The following is a 17,282-nucleotide window of genomic DNA, read 5'->3' as shown; positions in this document are numbered from 1 at the left end:
TTCATCAAGACAACTGACTGGCTCTTATTATTGACAAAAGCTGAAAGGGTTTGTAACAAAAGGTCACTTAGATACTACCTATCCCAGCTTCAGTCCAGTCTTCTGACTTTTTAGTGGATTAATCAGACATTACACCCGAGGCCTCTGGTTTGTGGTGTCCATCATCGTCTCACATCCATGTTGATTATTTGTGCCTTTTTCTTATCTACACTCACCAGGGGCTTTATAGTAAACAGTGGAAACCAAGGACCAAGCATTACCAAAAAACAATTAGCAGATCATCCCTGAAGGCGCACCGAAGCCTGAAAGAGTTTTAAAATCAGTGCTGAGAACAGATTTGTTCAACCTGAAGTCCCACTATTAAGTTCAGTCTCCAGTGTATAGGATTATGGGTTAGTTTGTGCAGTTCTAAATCTGATTTCTTGGTTGGGTTTTAACAGAGCAAAACCATACCAATATGGGATTTTAAATACCGATACAGATTTTAATTTAGGAGGATTTTAAAATCTAATTTTCAGATATAACATTAATTATACGATATAACATTTCTTATGTGTAGTTATGAGACCTCATCAAGATGACATGACATAATGCAGTTTAAAAATTACACTTTTTTATTGTTTTAAATAGTACTTTGAATAAAAGTTTAGCTGGTTATGTCAGCTGTGTTTTGTGGTGGATTTGTGGTGTTCCAAACACGTGTTGCCAACAGGGGAGTTGCAGAGTGTCCTCTGGGGACAAACTATGCAATGGCAACACTCATGATTGAAGGATACGTCTTCCATTTCGCCGTTTCTTATTTAATTGGCATTCATCAGCTGTTAAAAACAATGATACTGATTTATCCGAAGTTAGCCCACATCCGAACGTCAATGTCCACAACTGACTGCCAAAACTCCACTGCCAAGATCAACTTCATGTCATAACTGTTTGACAGTAAATGGACAGAGTGGAATATCTAATGACAATAAAATAATTATATATTCCAACAAATCACTATTTCCATTGATTCTAGTACACTTCGATTCATTTTGAGAAGTCTATCATACATTATTCAATAACTAATACTTTCCCTTTAGATGAATCTTCAGGTGTCCCAGAGGAATTACTCAGTGGTTAAAAACACGAACTGTGTGTATTTTTGACCACGGTTAAATGATTTAAGGCTAGAGATTGAAGATAAAGCCAAGTCTTCTTGACTTTGCACAACTGACACAATTGTGTCACAATCACAATTGACACAATCAGACACAATCTTGGCATTTTGGTAGTCAAAGGACTCTTGCATTGATTCTGTGTGTGAATATCAAACTAGCTTAAGTTCCAGCTTTAAAAAAAATCTTGTGACCAGGTTCGACGTAGCCTGAAATGTAATTTATTTTAATTTAATTAAATGTATTGAAAAAAATCAATGTTTATTACATTATAGACAGTAACTTTATTAGGAATGCAACGGCGCCAGATTTGATATGCAGTATTAGAAAATACTGTGGTGCATTCTATAAACTTATATAGTATAATGTTGACTGTAAACATAAAGTCAGTTAGCATAGCATTTGTTCAAGCACTCTAGTGGGATGAGGTCATGGCGTCATGTCACCAGCCATCTGGACAGAGCTATAAATGAAGTTGGTGTTGTGAAACTTGCACATGCATAGTAGAAGTATAACCTGTCAGGGAAAAAAAGTTTTTTAAACTTATTTTTGGGCAAGTCATAAAAAAATTTTAAGCGTTTTTTATCAGATTTCACTGGTGATTATATGAATGCAGTTTTTATGTCCCAGTGACCACTGAAACTGCAGTTATGGCTCTCTCCCTATTCATTTAGTTAGGGGCCTGATCTTGTGAGTCTGAAATAACTCCCTGGAGGCGTTAACAAGATGGCTGCAGAGTGGCAGGACTTATAAAGACTTTGCTAACAAACACAACACACAATCCATCAACTTTTCCTTTTGTATTTTTGGTTTAGGAAAGGCTACAATAAAAGAGACACTAACCCCAGAACCTTGATTATGCAAGCATCGCTTTTACTGCAGCCCCATTGACATTGGTCGTTTAACTACTCCCCCAACAGTGATTTATCATAGCGTGGCAAATGGGCAAATGGGCAAATGTCCCGTTACATATGACTTTGCTGGTATGTAACATCTTGCATACCATTCACTTTTTTACTTTAATATTACTACATATCCCACTTTAAGCCTCCTTAATTTTGACAACCCCACTTTTCTTTTTGAGAGTCTTCATCAGAAGATAACGCCGTGCTTTGATTTAGAATGAAAAAAACCTTTATTGAACAGAACCCCTCAAAAATCATTACATTTTTTTCAGCTTTGGTATCAATTTATGTACATTAATGTATACAAGATCTTGACAGCACATAGAAAACAGTTAGTGTGCTAAAAATGGATTACAAAAAAATTGCACACACTGTATCTTTATGTAGTAGCAAAAAGTACCACATCACTTACTTTGACATTCACTGACAACACAGCACTGATGCACTGCTTTCAGAAACTCCACACTTATCTTTGTATAACAAGAAGGAAAAGTGTCAGCTATCAAAGAATTTAACAAGATCCAGACAAGCACGTGGCAAACAATATATAGTAATATAACATTTATTCCATCTAAAAGTTATTTGTTGCCTCGAGTAAAAAATAGGTGCTTTGTTGTGTTCTGTGAAACACAGCAAAATGATTAATGTTTGTTGTTAGGGTTTTCTCTGATATTCAAAGACTGTTAAACACAGTAGACTAAATTTAGTGGAAGCAAATAGATTAAATGTTGTAAAAATTATGGGTAGAGGCTAACGCCTGTCAACATGCACTGCTGACTGTGTGCCAATGAGCAAGGGACTGAGCTGCTGATCATTTTAAAGGTCACTCACAAAGGGCCTGTGGCCTCAGTCCTTTGTGAATACATAAGCACAGTTGAAAAAGCAGATTTCACAGCTGATTTGACAAGAACATGTGGAAATAAATGTCTACTAAAAACCATGAAAAAGTTTACATACATTTTCAATGCAGCATTCCCAGACACTGTATTTTTCCAACCTCATTTGCATACTATGCTGCACATAGTCATTATTGAAGGAACGATGCAGTAACACTCCAAAATGCAGCTCCTCTATAACCTTAAATCACTATTCCTACAAAAACTTTAATGGCGCTAGCATGCTAGCAATGCTACATGTCCAACAAATCACTAACTGAAAACCACTTAAGCATTTCAAAGTGACAAATTAAATGAATATTACAGGCAGGGAATAAAAACTAAAAAGACAGTCATTACGAGTACATTCTCAGTCTTTTTTGGATTTTCAATCTTTTCTACTCTAAAAAAGACTTTAAAATGCGTGGGATAATAAACAACATGTGTTCTTCAACCTCATTTTGGAACCACATTTAATAACCAATAATAATAAAAAAAAATACATCTTATCCCTCTTCCTGCACTCAGAACACAGGAGCCTTGTCGAAGGAGAATTTCTGTCACCTTTTTTTTGGGACAGACAATAAAGCTATCTATCTATCTATCTATCTTTATATGGGATTTTATGAGACTGAATATCTAAAATTTGATACTGCACAAAATAAATAATGCTTACAATTCCTATTCTGTTACCAAAACAGTCTGACAGTGCTTTCTTCTAAAATCGTGTAAAGAACATCCTTCAAATGGTCATTCCTAGCAAGACAGATGTATACTTTTTCTTGCGTAGAAACACAGACTCCCAGCTTCTGTTCTGCAGATTTACTGCATCTGATTTCTGCTCGTACCGTCCAGAGGCAGTCTCAAGATTTTGCTTTGTTACTGGTCCATCATCTCTACTAGCCGATGCAACAGTGGCTTTAAATCCACCTGGATTGCCAGGCTTCTGCTCTTCAAGCCTTAGAAACTCCATCTCTCTCATTATTAATGACTTCCTGGCTGGAGACTTTGGGACTTTTCATGGTTGTAGACAATCATCAGCCATCAAAGTGGGCCACTAGTGATACTATAACAGGTTTGTTGAAGTCTGAAGAGGGGGGTTTAGTGACATCATTGGAGGGTTCAAAAGAGGGGTCCAGTTGGGGCACGGTGGCGGCCGGTTGACCCAGGGAGGCCACCATATATAGGAAATCATTGGTATGACGGGGACCAGTGACTGCTACACCTCTCATGGCTTTGGTGGCAACCTTGGAGGAGCTCTTTAAACTGGAGCCTCGTCGAGGAGCCTCACAACACAGCAGGGCTTGGAAACATCTGTAAAACTGGGGCAAGCATACAACACAAACACGTGATCAGAAATGTACTGTACTGCAAAATTTGACAAGAGCTGCCAAGAAGAGTATTGCTGTATATATATATATATATATATGTTGATAAGACCTTGTCTGAATTCAATGAATACAAATCCATAACACCAGATTTTGCCCAAACGTTAATTTGCTGCTTCTACCAATTTGCCTCATAATTTTCCGATCTCTCTCTCTCTTTCTCTCTAGTGAACCTTTAGGCAAATTGCAAATAATTATGACTGATCAGACGCCTCTCCTCTCTCCCTGCCCTCCTCTGTACCCATAGTACATTGGGGTTATTGTGCCGCCTGCTTTTTCATGTGGGTCAATACGCCAAAAGACACAAAGGATTTGTCGGCTTTTACTAGTAGATTAAATATTCGACTAATTACATTCTCAATTATGAGTGGGGACCATTACTGCATTTTCAATTGGATAAGTGATTGTGCTAATGTGTGGTTACAAAGAGTGGCAAGTTGATGGTGAACTAACCACCAAAGATTTCCTTTTTGAGCTTAATAATATTCGTAATTCATGTGTCAAAGGAGTCTTTTGTGAGCTTCTAAGAATATTGCAGTATAATGTATACTGACAGTTGTCAAAACTCACCTTTACTTTCACATCTAGTCTATGTGTACGGTGTCTTTGTTTCAATGATACAACCTCTACTGCATGACATGGTGCCTCTCCTGCTTTACAGGTCTCATAGCTTTAGACAATCTTTACTTTGCTTGCTATGTCTATATAAAGCGAGTCCACAATTTGTCAGGTTCCCTGTACTGTATCTGCAAGAAACTGCTGGTGGATGAATCCTGTTCTGTTGTCCACATAGATGAACCCCAGCAAAGCCTTACAATGACAGACTGTATATCAAAAGTGAGGCACCCTCGACCAGTGGAATAGGAGCTCTCATGTTCTCTCTTCATAATAACTTCCCAGTGGTTACTTGGGAAGTGGCGGTGGCAGCTGCTATCAGTGTATCTATGGTTCTTCACGCTGCTATGAGGCAGCTGCAACTAGACAATTAACAACCCTTTGGAAATGCATTCACTCTGTCCATAACACCAAAGAGGCCGCAATAATGAAAAAGGAAACAATAGGGGCCCCACCAGCCAATCAATGTGGGCCACTAGTTGGCTACTGCACTTTAGTTTCTGATGAGACAACTTGGGCTAAGAACTGCACTGGAGATCAACAAGAGGTAACCCCCCACTGTTTGAAGCGGCAAAAAATATGTACAGGTGACAGGACTACACATCCACAAATACTGTATTCTAACCAGCACCAACGTTTCTTTGTGGGAAGAAAGGACAGGCCGTCTCCAAGGTAGAGGAAAGGCATTGAAATGTATACACTATCTGTCAAGGTATAATAAATAGTGAGTAGGTATAATAAATACTGAATAGATAAATCTTTCAATCTAAGTTACAGATTTATAAGTGTCAGGATTGGGAATTCATGCAAATCCTCCTGAATTACACCAAACCTCATACATAACAGAGCTCCTGTGTTGCCCATATCAAAGTCTAGGCATCCGCTGATGGACAGATAGAAGGATTCTGAATAATTGAGGACCCCAGCAGCAGGTTGAAAGCATAACAATGCATTCAGGGTATTTGGCTATACTTTACATTCTAGGCATTTCCAATCACATACAAGGCATATTCAGAACACAGGCAGGCAGTGGACCACAATTTAGACCAGTTTCAAGTCCTCTTCTTCAGCTCTTGTTAATGTGGACTCTCTCCACTCTTGAGTAAACGTAGTATACTTAGTATACTTTTTGAGTTTGATGTATACTTATAGTCTACTACATTTTCTCATGAGTGCAAAATGTGACTCTTTCGCAACATCTGGTTTGAGTGCAGAAACTACAAAAGTCAAATCCACACATTGGAAGCATTTCAACTATGAATAACATTATATGTAGTGATAGACATTCAGAGAAAGAAAAGGGCAAAATAAATGGTTACATTAATTTAAACCACTTTAATAAAATATAATTAATAAGAGTAACATGAAGATGCCCAGGAAATGTTGTAACAATGAAGAGATGTGATGTTAATGTGGGCTTGTGGCAGTGCTGGAAAACAGTACCTAAATTATGGTTCGGACAATGTCCATAATGCAACAGGATAAGGCTGGTAGTTATTTCTATTTTTATTGTCATCAAATCCCATGAAAAGACCAAAACCAACAATGTATTGATCCTACTAACAGGTATTGGCTGTGTAACCAAAGCCTGCTATATCTTATTTATCTGTGCCATAGAGCTCCATTGTTGTCCAAAATCTGTTAAAACATAAATGAGCCACACTGCTGTACTGGGTGATGTGCTACTTCAATAAAATGAGCACAGGCACTGCTGTAAATACTAGTGCATTAAATTTGCAGCTGAAAATAGTCCCACCAAAACACTCAATTTACTTTTGTTTGAGTAATGTTTCCTAAAAACTACAGTGCCCAACTGGTTTGGGAAATGAGTTTGCCTTAAAAAAAAGTATATACTTATGACTCAGTTACAGAGTTACATCTTCAGTAAAAAACCATGGATTTTGAACTGAGGGCCATAGACAGTCTGGAGAAACCATTAAGAATTGGTAGATGGACTAATGCATTATTGGTTTTGGTCTTTTAATTGTTTTGTTTCTTAACAAAAACAAAAGTTCTTTAGTTTAAACATCTCTCAAACATTATTTGTTTTACCACATGGCAAACTTTTTTATATGACTCGACTTTGAACTTCTCCTACATATCGCTGTCTGTCAAATGCCTGCTGGGTATGAACACATGCAGAGAAGAGAGAGAGAGAGAGAGAGAGAGATGCCTCAGGACATAACCGAAAATTCTCCTCACAATGTATCTACACACTTGCCCCCTTTGTCAGTCTGTCCATAACCTATAGGTCATCTAAGAGTGAAGGCTAGCGTGGAGATGTGAAGAAACGAGACGATCATCACCTCCCTCTGGTACTGATGCCCACCCCTTGCTTACCTCAGCTGTCCAAACAACACACTGAAGAGTGTTAGAAAGATGGAAGAGAGGGAGATGGAGACAGCAGACATCTAGTCCAGGATGAAGTTAGTTAAGACTCCAAGGCACCAAGGCTAAGGTCAAGAGAGAGGTGAAGGCAATGACAGATAAATAGATAAAGCATGACAGCGAGATGGGAAGAGCAAGATGGTCTGACAGATCATTTTGGAGAGAGAGGCTTGGAGATGGCTCAGGAAGGGTCATCTCAAACTGGTTAGGGTGACGCTTTCTATGATCTGGGCTGATGCATTACGGGTAGAGGATGGAAACAAGAGGGTCAGATGTCAGGCATCATCTCAGAGACTAAGGCATTTATCTAATTTCTAAAGCATGGGACGTCTGCTCGGATCCAGTATTTTTCTGTTTCTGTACACAAAGAGACTTTTATTTGTAGTTGACACACGTTGGCTTTGCAAGAGGAGACATGAGTTTTGTTTGTTGTATAAAAGTCGCGGGCTAGGCCATTTTATTGTTTTATCATATTCAGTCAGTGATTATGTATACATCCACACAACAGAGCGGTATAATACACCTTACACTTTTAATTGAGTTCTTGTGGCACTAATATCCAAAACTTTGCACAATCTTCCACAGTCTGAGTTCAATTGCAGGCAGTCAGTCACTTCAGCGAATTATACCTAAAGCAGTTCAAGGGATCTCAATGTATTCAGTCAATGGCAGGAAGCATTAGCTTCTGCATATAACCCAACACTTAATTTGACAAATGCATGATTTAATTTGATCCAATAAACTCCCAAGTGTTTTGAAGCATCCACGGACCTCAAACTATAATATAAAAATGAAAATATCTGAGCGCTCTAGCCAGAAAAGTAATGAGTGTCACACAGGAACATATAAACAGAATGACAATCACCTGATTTCTCTTTAGGATTTCCTGGCACATTCCCAATACAGCAACGGGCTGCAGTGGGTGTACATTTTGTGTATAATTTCCTCACACTGTAATCAGTGGCTGGAGCTTTCAAGTCTCACAGTTAAGATTCCCGACAACATCTCATTTCAGTGATGGGGAGGGCCATTGACTACTTCCGAACAGATCAGTTCCCTGCCTCAAACATCGCTCTTCAGCAAACAAATCTATCCAGGTTCCCCTTTAAAGTGGCCTAAGGTGTGAGATGATTATGATAACGTTAAATAAGCAACTCCCAAACCAAACAAAAACCAACGTTTGTTCCTTGACAATGTTTCCCCAATGTTGATGGTTACTATTTCCTAGCACAACTTTTTCAGCACCATGCTAACATGTAGATACAATAGTCAGCTACATATAAGCTGCAGTAGTTAACTTAGTAAGCTTTAATTCTCCAGGTGTTTAGTCTAAAAAAAACCCTGTAACTGTGATTTCTGTCTGCCAAGGCCTCGCAGCACTGTTGAGCGCCCTTTGCAATGTCGGTTTAATTATATTAGAAAAAGCACGGCGCTTAGAGACGATTTTGTCTCTAGGCCATTGATTTACCTCGGTACCTGATGAAGAGACAATTTGGGCTTGAAACATTATTCTGTTTCTCATGAAATAAAACAGAAATTTTAGAGGGAGCATTCAACAGAGCTCTTGGGAGGCTGAAATGAAAGCCATTACATTTTAATAATATTAACATATCTATGTAGTTACCACCTGCAGTGGCAGGTTTAATGATTTATAATTTAAGAGGTTTGAACACATGATGTTGAGCTGACTTAAATGCTACATGAAAAAAAGTTGTACAGCCAAAAGTTCTCAGCCACCCAGGTCATAGTTATCCAAAGAAGGTTAAAGTCAAGGGCAACCGGACTTGGTTGAAAATACTAGAAGACTGAAGAAGAACTTTGGATGAGGGACGAAAGGTCTTCTAGTATATTCAACCAAGTCCAGTTGCCCTTGACTTTAACCTTCTTTGGAAGAGTACAGCCAAAGAATTATAGTTCAGCCAGATGGTTAAATTGGGGTCCATTAACTCATGAAAGTAATGTAACAACTCAGACAATAGTGTACACACAGTATTATGTGTAATGCCATAGGTAAATAAAATTTTCTAATTAAGAAGATGATCATATAAAGATAATATAAGGCATTACAACTGTGAGTGAAGTCAGCCTAAAGGCTCCTAAAATCATGCCACAAATACGTTTTCCATTTAGGTCAAATAATGATTGGAGTTCTGAAAACTAGTTTATAAACTAAATTACATTGCTCTGTTTTGTATTACCCTGTCTCCCTTGGGGCAGTATCTTAGTATTTATTTATCAAATGTATTCTTTTCTAGCTTCACAATAGTTAGTTTATGATATTTTTCTCATATATTAGCTGTATAGTAATATACGATAGTAACAGTGTCAGTCTGTGCATTCTGTTCAAAGTTTAGAGATTTGTCAGTCACAGGTACTGAATGAAGCAGGCAGAATAATTATAACACAACCACATCAGGATCACCACACTCATCCCAGTGTTACTGGCTAGTTCATTTGGAGGCCGTCCAAACAGTAATCTGTACAGTAACATCTTCATACACTTCACTACCAAGTAGAGCGCATGCCATGGATCTGACTTTATCAATTAACAAGATTTTAAAGTATGGATAAAATAACATGCTAAAATTAACAACAGGAACAGTAGCCACAAATCCACCACTCTAAACTAGTTCCTCTGTTGTCTGCGACTGGCAAACAAAGAGAAGCTCTGTGTTTCTCAAAGATGCTGGGTTAAGCTCCAAGTTAATTATTCAGTTAACTCCAAACCGTAAACTACATACAAGTTGGTGTCCATCTTTCTCTGTTTCATTCCAGCAAACCTGCTAATGACTCCATGAAACATTAGACACAAGAAAAAGAAAGAACCTTCTCTGCTTTGATGTGTCTGTGCAGTATTTTTTTCATTAGCAGTACTGCTAAAAACTGTAGCACAGTGTATCCAACTGTACCTGAATAGCACAATTAATTTAAATTAAAACAGTAAAATTGCTTTTTGCTAATTTACTTTAAAAAGAAAAAGGGATATGATCCAACCATCCTCCTAATGATCTTCTGGTGGTCTTTATGGATCAATACCCAACCCTACCTGGAGACTGACCAGGTGGCCGCTGGAGGATGACCCCGGCTTTGCTTTGGCTCTCACGAATAAGGGCCCCAAAGTTCAAGGTAACAAATTGTGGAATGAAGAGAGCATGTAGAAATAAATATGAATGCACATAAGAAGTAGATTTTCACCAACCCAATCATTTAACCAGTGATGGAGTAGATCAGAAAATCACAGGGCCTGTCAAACTGTGAGGCGTGATGAAGCGGTTCACAGCAATAAAACGGAAAGATGATGAATTTATACCACCTGTCAGTTTGTTTCTCATATTATTTATGAGACTGGTGCTCTTGACAATAAGCAATAATATTATGGAGGGATACACCTGCAGTTTGTGTACAGATTCTCTTGGAGCCCTTCTAGTCGGCTCACGTTGTCTTAAAATAGGTAAAAATTACTGTTTGTCGTTTTTTACTCTTAAGCTTTTGTTAATGTTAATTATGTGACGTTAGAGGTTCATATCTAGATAACAGATGAAGAGGTGTACCAGTTTTTCTCATCTAACTCTAGAAAATGTCAAACAACGTTTAAGTACTCTTCCATTTACATTGTTTTTTTTGTGTAATCCCTCTATGTACAATGTTTGTTACTGCCGTTCACAACTCAGCAATGATGCCTCTGACAGACCTTGCTTCATTAACTTCAAGATTCATGTTTATTTACTAACCCTTAGGTGTGTGTGTGTGTCTGTGTCTGTGTGTGTGTGTGTGTGGAACTAAGAAGCAGCAAGCTGTACAGTAGCAGAAATCAAAAGTTGCACTTGGACTCACAGTTTATGTGGTATCAATAATGTTTTTGTCCCTTGATGTCCTTTTAGCAGTAAAGCTTTCATCTACTCTCAGCGCACATAAAGTACAAATCACCATGTATTCATATCAGATAAAAGGACGATTCAGTGTAAACTTACCCATAATTCCTGTGTATTGTCCTTGCAGCTCAGGCGCCATCCGTGACATCCAGCTCAGGCACCGCTAATCGTTGAAGGGACAAACACACACCAGCTGCTACTTGTATCTGTACAGCATTTTTAGTCTTCAACTCGCCTCAACTCACAGTTTCCATAGTAACGGGCTGGGAGGAATTGAAGACTGAAAAAGACATACAGGACATGTGGTGTCTCTCTCTCCCACTTTCCGCTCTCTCTCTCTCTCTCTCTCTCACGCTGTCATGGGGTAGATGATGTGTGGGCTAAAATGTCCCTGTAAGGTCAGTTAGCTTGAGAAGGGAGCGTCAGATGGAACAGACGATGGAGACTCTCGTACCTCTAGATAACAGAGCAACATCTGGAACAGGGAGTAACTTTATTGATTTCCATCATCACAATAAAATAACTCTTGACAGTCACTCCGTGAGGAAAGTTTAAACTTGAATGCTTTTGGAGACTGGGATGAGATTTACTCTCCAATATATACAGTACTGTATATATAATTTCCTGTTGAGTACAAGAAACCCCTGAGTGTGGAGGGAATATTTTCTAAAACCTTACAAAGCATTTTGTGCTTCACTTTATACAACAGAATGAGAAGATTACAATGAAGAAAAATTGTATCAGTCGGACCCAGTGGGAGTGGAGGACAATCTTTGTTATCTTGTCTTTTTTTTCTCGCCATGATGAACTGTGTTTCATAAAGTAACCAAACATCTTAAATCTTAAGTGTAAATGTTCTGTTTGTACAAAGAGTTTCCCTTGAGAGAGGACCCTGATAAGTACAAAATAGAAAGTAGAATCTGTGGAGTGAAGTTCCAGACCATTATACATCCAAACTATAAATCCTAAATCAAATAGACGCTGAATGTCTTAAACGATTAGGGGTTCAGTATCATCTTTCAACAAAGGATAAAATTTACCTACAGTTTCCTTTGCTTTGGATTTGTTTTATTAATTATTATACAATAGGTTGAAAATTGCTCAAATCTTACATAGTAAGCTCATATATTTCATCAACGCCTTTGGTCTTCTTTACTAAGGACACATGCATTTCTTCACTGCAGAGCTCTGCACTGCTTTCCAAAACGCACCCAGAGCCAGGACAATATCCAGCAGTCAAACATTAAATATAATTTATGATTACCCATTGCTTAAAACTTGTGTATGTTGCAGCATAAGGTAGCTGACATGTGCTGTCAACCGCTTACTGTAAGTATGCTGATGCTGCGTTCATGTCACATAGGATGTTGTTTAAATACAATCTGTCGACAGGGAAACATTTTTGTATCAACTCCTTGTGAGAATTACAAGTAGGATCTGTGGACATTTTTGCAGCTGCTGTTATCACGCACCTGGAAAAGTAGCTGTATAAACACGGGCAGGCGGAAAACCATAGGGCGTCTCTATACTCACTGAGGTTGGAAGGTCATTGGAGAAATCACTGCTGTAGTGAACTTGCTTTAACACTAAAGCAACACAAACCTGAATGCAACACAAAGGCAGCAGGCAAAGTAAATGAGACAATGTGTAAACAAGAGGACCGGATTAACCAACTTGGGACCAGGGAGCAAAAATTTGCTGTGTTGGCCATATTGACCTCCTCGCCACCCTCTGTGCATAGTGCATCTATTAGTTAATAATAAGTGATTATGTGTGTTTGTGGTCATTTGACACATTTAGGACTAGACATATGTATACACAGGAAAAATGGAAATAATAAGTATATAATGAGTATTCTTTTTCCCTCAATAGATTTTTCCATTTCAATGATTTGATTTAAGGCCTGAAGAGGTAACAGTATCCATCATCTCACAATAAAACAAAAGTGATTCCAGTAACAGAATTATTTTGTTAATCTACTGGTGTCCCCTCAGATTTATCTCAGGGTCTAGGGCCCCGGGGCAGTTACCTACTTTGCCTAGGTGGTAATCCAGCTTTCACTAAACAATGTTAACAAAGTATGAAATGAGCAATTAAAGCTAGAATGGTGTGATAATTAAAGTTATTAACAAACTGGTTTTAAAATAACCACTTGAATCACTTTTAGGACTTAACTGTTGTAGCTGCTCCGCCAGCGAACTGTAGCTCCTATGTTAAAAGCAATGTTTACAGTGAAGCAAGTGATTTAAATGCAATCAATCACTGGGATGGAAAACACCAGGGAATAGGGCCTAGTTAAAAGTAACTGGAAGTATCAATTAGAAGGTAGACAAAGGGGACTAAGCTCAATTTCATTATATAGCCTGTTATATTGTGACAATAAATGTACCTACCTACCTAAACAATACCTGCCCTTTAAGCATGTCTTTTTGGGGCCAAACTGCATTAGTAGTCCTACTAGTTAGGCGGTGTGTCTCATTAAATTTGATTTAAATTCACCAAAGACCTTTGCTAGAAATAGCTTAATCTAATTTTCTGGAGAGAGAATCTTGGATCAATTTCAAGAATTGTTCTGGACTCTAAAGCTCCAACTTGGCAAAAATGACGAAATAAAAAAGGTCCAGCTGAATGAGTCAACAAAAACATGTTTGTTTCTATCGGTCTGTGGATTGAATTAAACAACACAAACAAGCGACAGTTGCATGATAAATGTGACACTGCTTTTAAGGTCTCCTGTCATTTGGATACAAAGGCTTTGTGTCCCCTAATCCTTAATTAATCATTTAGTATGTACAGCTAGTTTATAATCAGATGTGGTTCTCCACTTGTTGGCCACTAGAGACATAGAAACATGTCTGATGTTGTGAGTTCACTTCCCAACCCTGACTGCCTTTTGGCTTTCATCCTGTCTCCTGTCTCACTGGCCCTCCAGACAAAAAAGCACGAGCTTGTCTAGTTTGGTAGATGATGGCTCAGAAAGTTTCTGTCTTTTCCTTTAAAATTGTGACAGATTTCGTCAACTGTTGTATCAAACTTTCAGGTGTAAATTTTAGGGCCCTGAAAACACATTTACTTAATCAACATCTTAATGGGTAATGAACCATATTTTGCCAAAGTTGAAGCAGTTAAGGTTATTTCACATTTGAGATTTTACTTTTTTGGGAAATGTAATTATTCGCTTTCTGGTGGATAATTAGATTAGATGATAATTAGATTAGATTAAATATACAGCAAACGCCAGCAGCAGGTTATCTTATTTTAGCACAATAGGGGAAACAGTTTGCCAGGCTTTGTTTGAAGGTCACAAAATCCCCTTACTCCTATCTCTGAAGCTCATTAATTAACACATTATATCACATGTGTTTTATCAGTACAAAATAAAATTGCTGTTTGCTGTTATGTTTAACAGATATGAAAGTGGTATTGATCTTCTCTGCCACAAAGCGAATAAGCATATTTTCCAAAATGTCTAACTTTTCTTTTAATGATATAAACAAATACTCTAAATGCTTGATTTGATGGCTCATTGTGTCAGCTTTTTATTTACCGCCTCACAGGAAACTTAAAATTAAATCTGTGGTAGGCAATTTATATTTTGTTATATTTGTTATTATTTGTTGACATTCTCTTTACATCCCGACAGAAATCAATAAATGAAATGGTCTCACACAAAAATGAAAAGAAATCCATTATCTGTGGCTGTCGGAGGACTGTAATAAGCACAGTACACTTCATTTGTGATTTTTTCCTGCTCAACACTTCTAGCTGTCTCTTGCTAGTTCTCCAACATTGCCTACCCCAGCTTGAAATATAACAAAGAGGTATAGCAAGTAAACATAAGAGTCCTCAAAATAGGAGCTCCCAATTAAAGATACCTCCCAAAGTGACTCATCATATTGTCTAAAGTGGGCAGGGGCAAAGGTTAATTAAGACGTACTGCGAGTTTAATTATCAACGATCAGATCATAGGTACTTTCATGACATTGCAAACACCCCTTCTGGTTTGACAAGCAGTCAGTAAGTACCAGGAATTGGTTAGAATCACATGAAAGGCATGGGATAGGCGATTACAGAATATATTAGATTTGTCCAACATGGCCTGAGATACACTTAAATGCAAACTTGGGAAAGATGGAGTAGAGGAGGACACAGGCAGTGAGTCCTCTCTTCTTACTGAATTGTTGATATCTGATTATAGGCCTGTGATCCAATTCAAATACAAAAAAACACCTTGTTATTCATCATCTGCGCACACAAGCACATCATTTCGATTATTCAGTGTCAAGAAGGCACCATAATATCTGATAGGAATATAAAACTATGACTCATTTCCATATATCAAACCACCGAGAAAACAATCGAGATGACGGTCCTCAGTTGGAGAGGTGACCTCCACCTGCCGCTTCATGACAGTGAAAGATAAAAGGCACTGACCTCAGCCTTCCCACTCTCACCTGTTTATTCATGAAGACATAGATGACTGGATTGATGACTGTGCTCGTCTTGGCCAGGAGTGAGGGGATGATGCTCGCCTCGGGTGTGACCAGGCCACGCGGACCGAAGGTGGCCAGCAAAGCCATGATGCCGTATGGCAGCCAGCACAATAGGTAGCAGACCACCATAATCACCACCATGAATAACACGCGCTGCTCACGTTTCCTGCTCATCGATGCATTGATCCCGCTGACCTGGAGACAGCCAGGGAAAGAGAGGGAGATAAGAAGATGACAAATAAGACCTGCATGAGCTTACAATCTCCTGTGATGACACAGTGTGTTCAGACATTTGTTTTTGACTTGCAGCCATGAGGCATCCAAATTACGGGGTAGAGCAAGATATTAAAAGGTGTACTTAGAGACGGAGCAAGCAGGAAACAGACAGAAGATGAGGCAGGAAAATGTACATCTACAGAAGGACTCCTATCTGTGCGGAGATGGAGGCAGTAGCAGAAGAAAATGACAGAGAACGGTTTGTTATCACTGATTATTGGATTTACGGAGAATCTTGACTTCAAACACAAACATTAAGCAGCTGGTTAGCTTAGCTTGGCACGAAGACCTGAAAGGGGGGAAAGCTAGTTTGGTTCTGTCCAAAGGTTACGAAATCTGCCTACCAGCACCTCTAAGGTCTTGTGCAGACTATTGCCCTACTGTTCAGACTTCACAACTTGCCGTCTTGTGACGAGACTCAAAAAGTCATTGTGGCGTTCCCGCTACGTGACTGATCGGTGACAGGGGGTCACACACTACACAAGCTGATAACGTCTGTGTCACCTGACGGGTGGTCTTCAAACCACGTTTTGTCAAGAAAACACAGGAAATGTGAAACAGGAAATGATGCAACACTACACACAAAACAGCTGTTGTGTGTTATTATAAAGATAGCAACTATAAAGACAATGAATATGGATGAAAGAATGGATTAGCACACACAGGTAGCAGAGATCGTCTGAGCTACAGAGAGAGCTGGAGGTGAGTAAAAAGTGTTTTGCAGTGAAAAAGTAGCTGCCTGTTCTGCCAACTGCCTTCTCTCATTGGCTAGATGTGGATGACGAGTCGGCCGACTCTTCCAGATATTTGGCATGCTGGATATCTGACAGACGTCGGCGATGTGTTAGTGATGCGTCAGGGAGCTGTTTTAATGCATCGTTGAGTAGTTCACACAACGACTGCCGACCTCAGATCTATTGCTGATTTATCCCCGATCACAGCCTGACAGTGGTGGGCCTTAGCACTTTCTGATATAACCGCCAGCCACACTGGCAAAACGTACCGTGGAAAAGACAAGGATAATGATGGGGATAAGTTTCAACCACACTTTTATATTAGAGACGCCAGTATTTACTTTTCTAAAATGAATTTCTAAATGTCTACAAGGCAAGAAACACAAGCAATCAGACACGTATACTGTTTATAAACCAGGTAAGCCAAACTTATTTGGAAGAGAAAAGAAATGGGAATGGTAAAATTACTACCCAAACACTGTGCTGTAAACATCTATCACAGTTTTACTTGCACCCAGTTTTTCCTGTGAAACAATGAGCAACAGTATCTGGGTTTTGGGTTTCTGTTTTCTCCTGTTTTGC

The 17,282-nt window shown here is 38.8% G+C and overlaps 1 protein-coding gene across 1 annotated transcript in view; it reads right to left on the bottom strand.

The window, feature by feature from the left end:
- Nucleotides 1–2,270: 2,270 nt before the first annotated feature.
- LOC123973142 (vertebrate ancient opsin-like) overlaps nucleotides 2,271–17,282 on the bottom strand; it is a 64,660-nt gene continuing 49,648 nt past the window's right edge. Inside the window, exons 3-4 of the mRNA XM_046053037.1 lie at nucleotides 15,652–15,885; nucleotides 2,271–4,256 (exon numbers count right to left, since the gene is read on the bottom strand). Coding sequence (XP_045908993.1) covers nucleotides 3,972–4,256; nucleotides 15,652–15,885 — 519 coding nt within the window. The 3' untranslated portion in view covers nucleotides 2,271–3,971. The remainder of the gene's footprint in view (nucleotides 4,257–15,651; nucleotides 15,886–17,282) is intronic.

The sequence above is a fragment of the Micropterus dolomieu genome, linkage group LG06, assembly GCF_021292245.1.
Source record: "Micropterus dolomieu isolate WLL.071019.BEF.003 ecotype Adirondacks linkage group LG06, ASM2129224v1, whole genome shotgun sequence".
In the NCBI taxonomy this organism is placed as follows: domain Eukaryota; kingdom Metazoa; phylum Chordata; class Actinopteri; order Centrarchiformes; family Centrarchidae; genus Micropterus; species Micropterus dolomieu.
The sequence above is the reverse complement of the archived record's forward strand: the minus strand, read 5'-3'. Positions and strand labels throughout refer to the sequence as shown.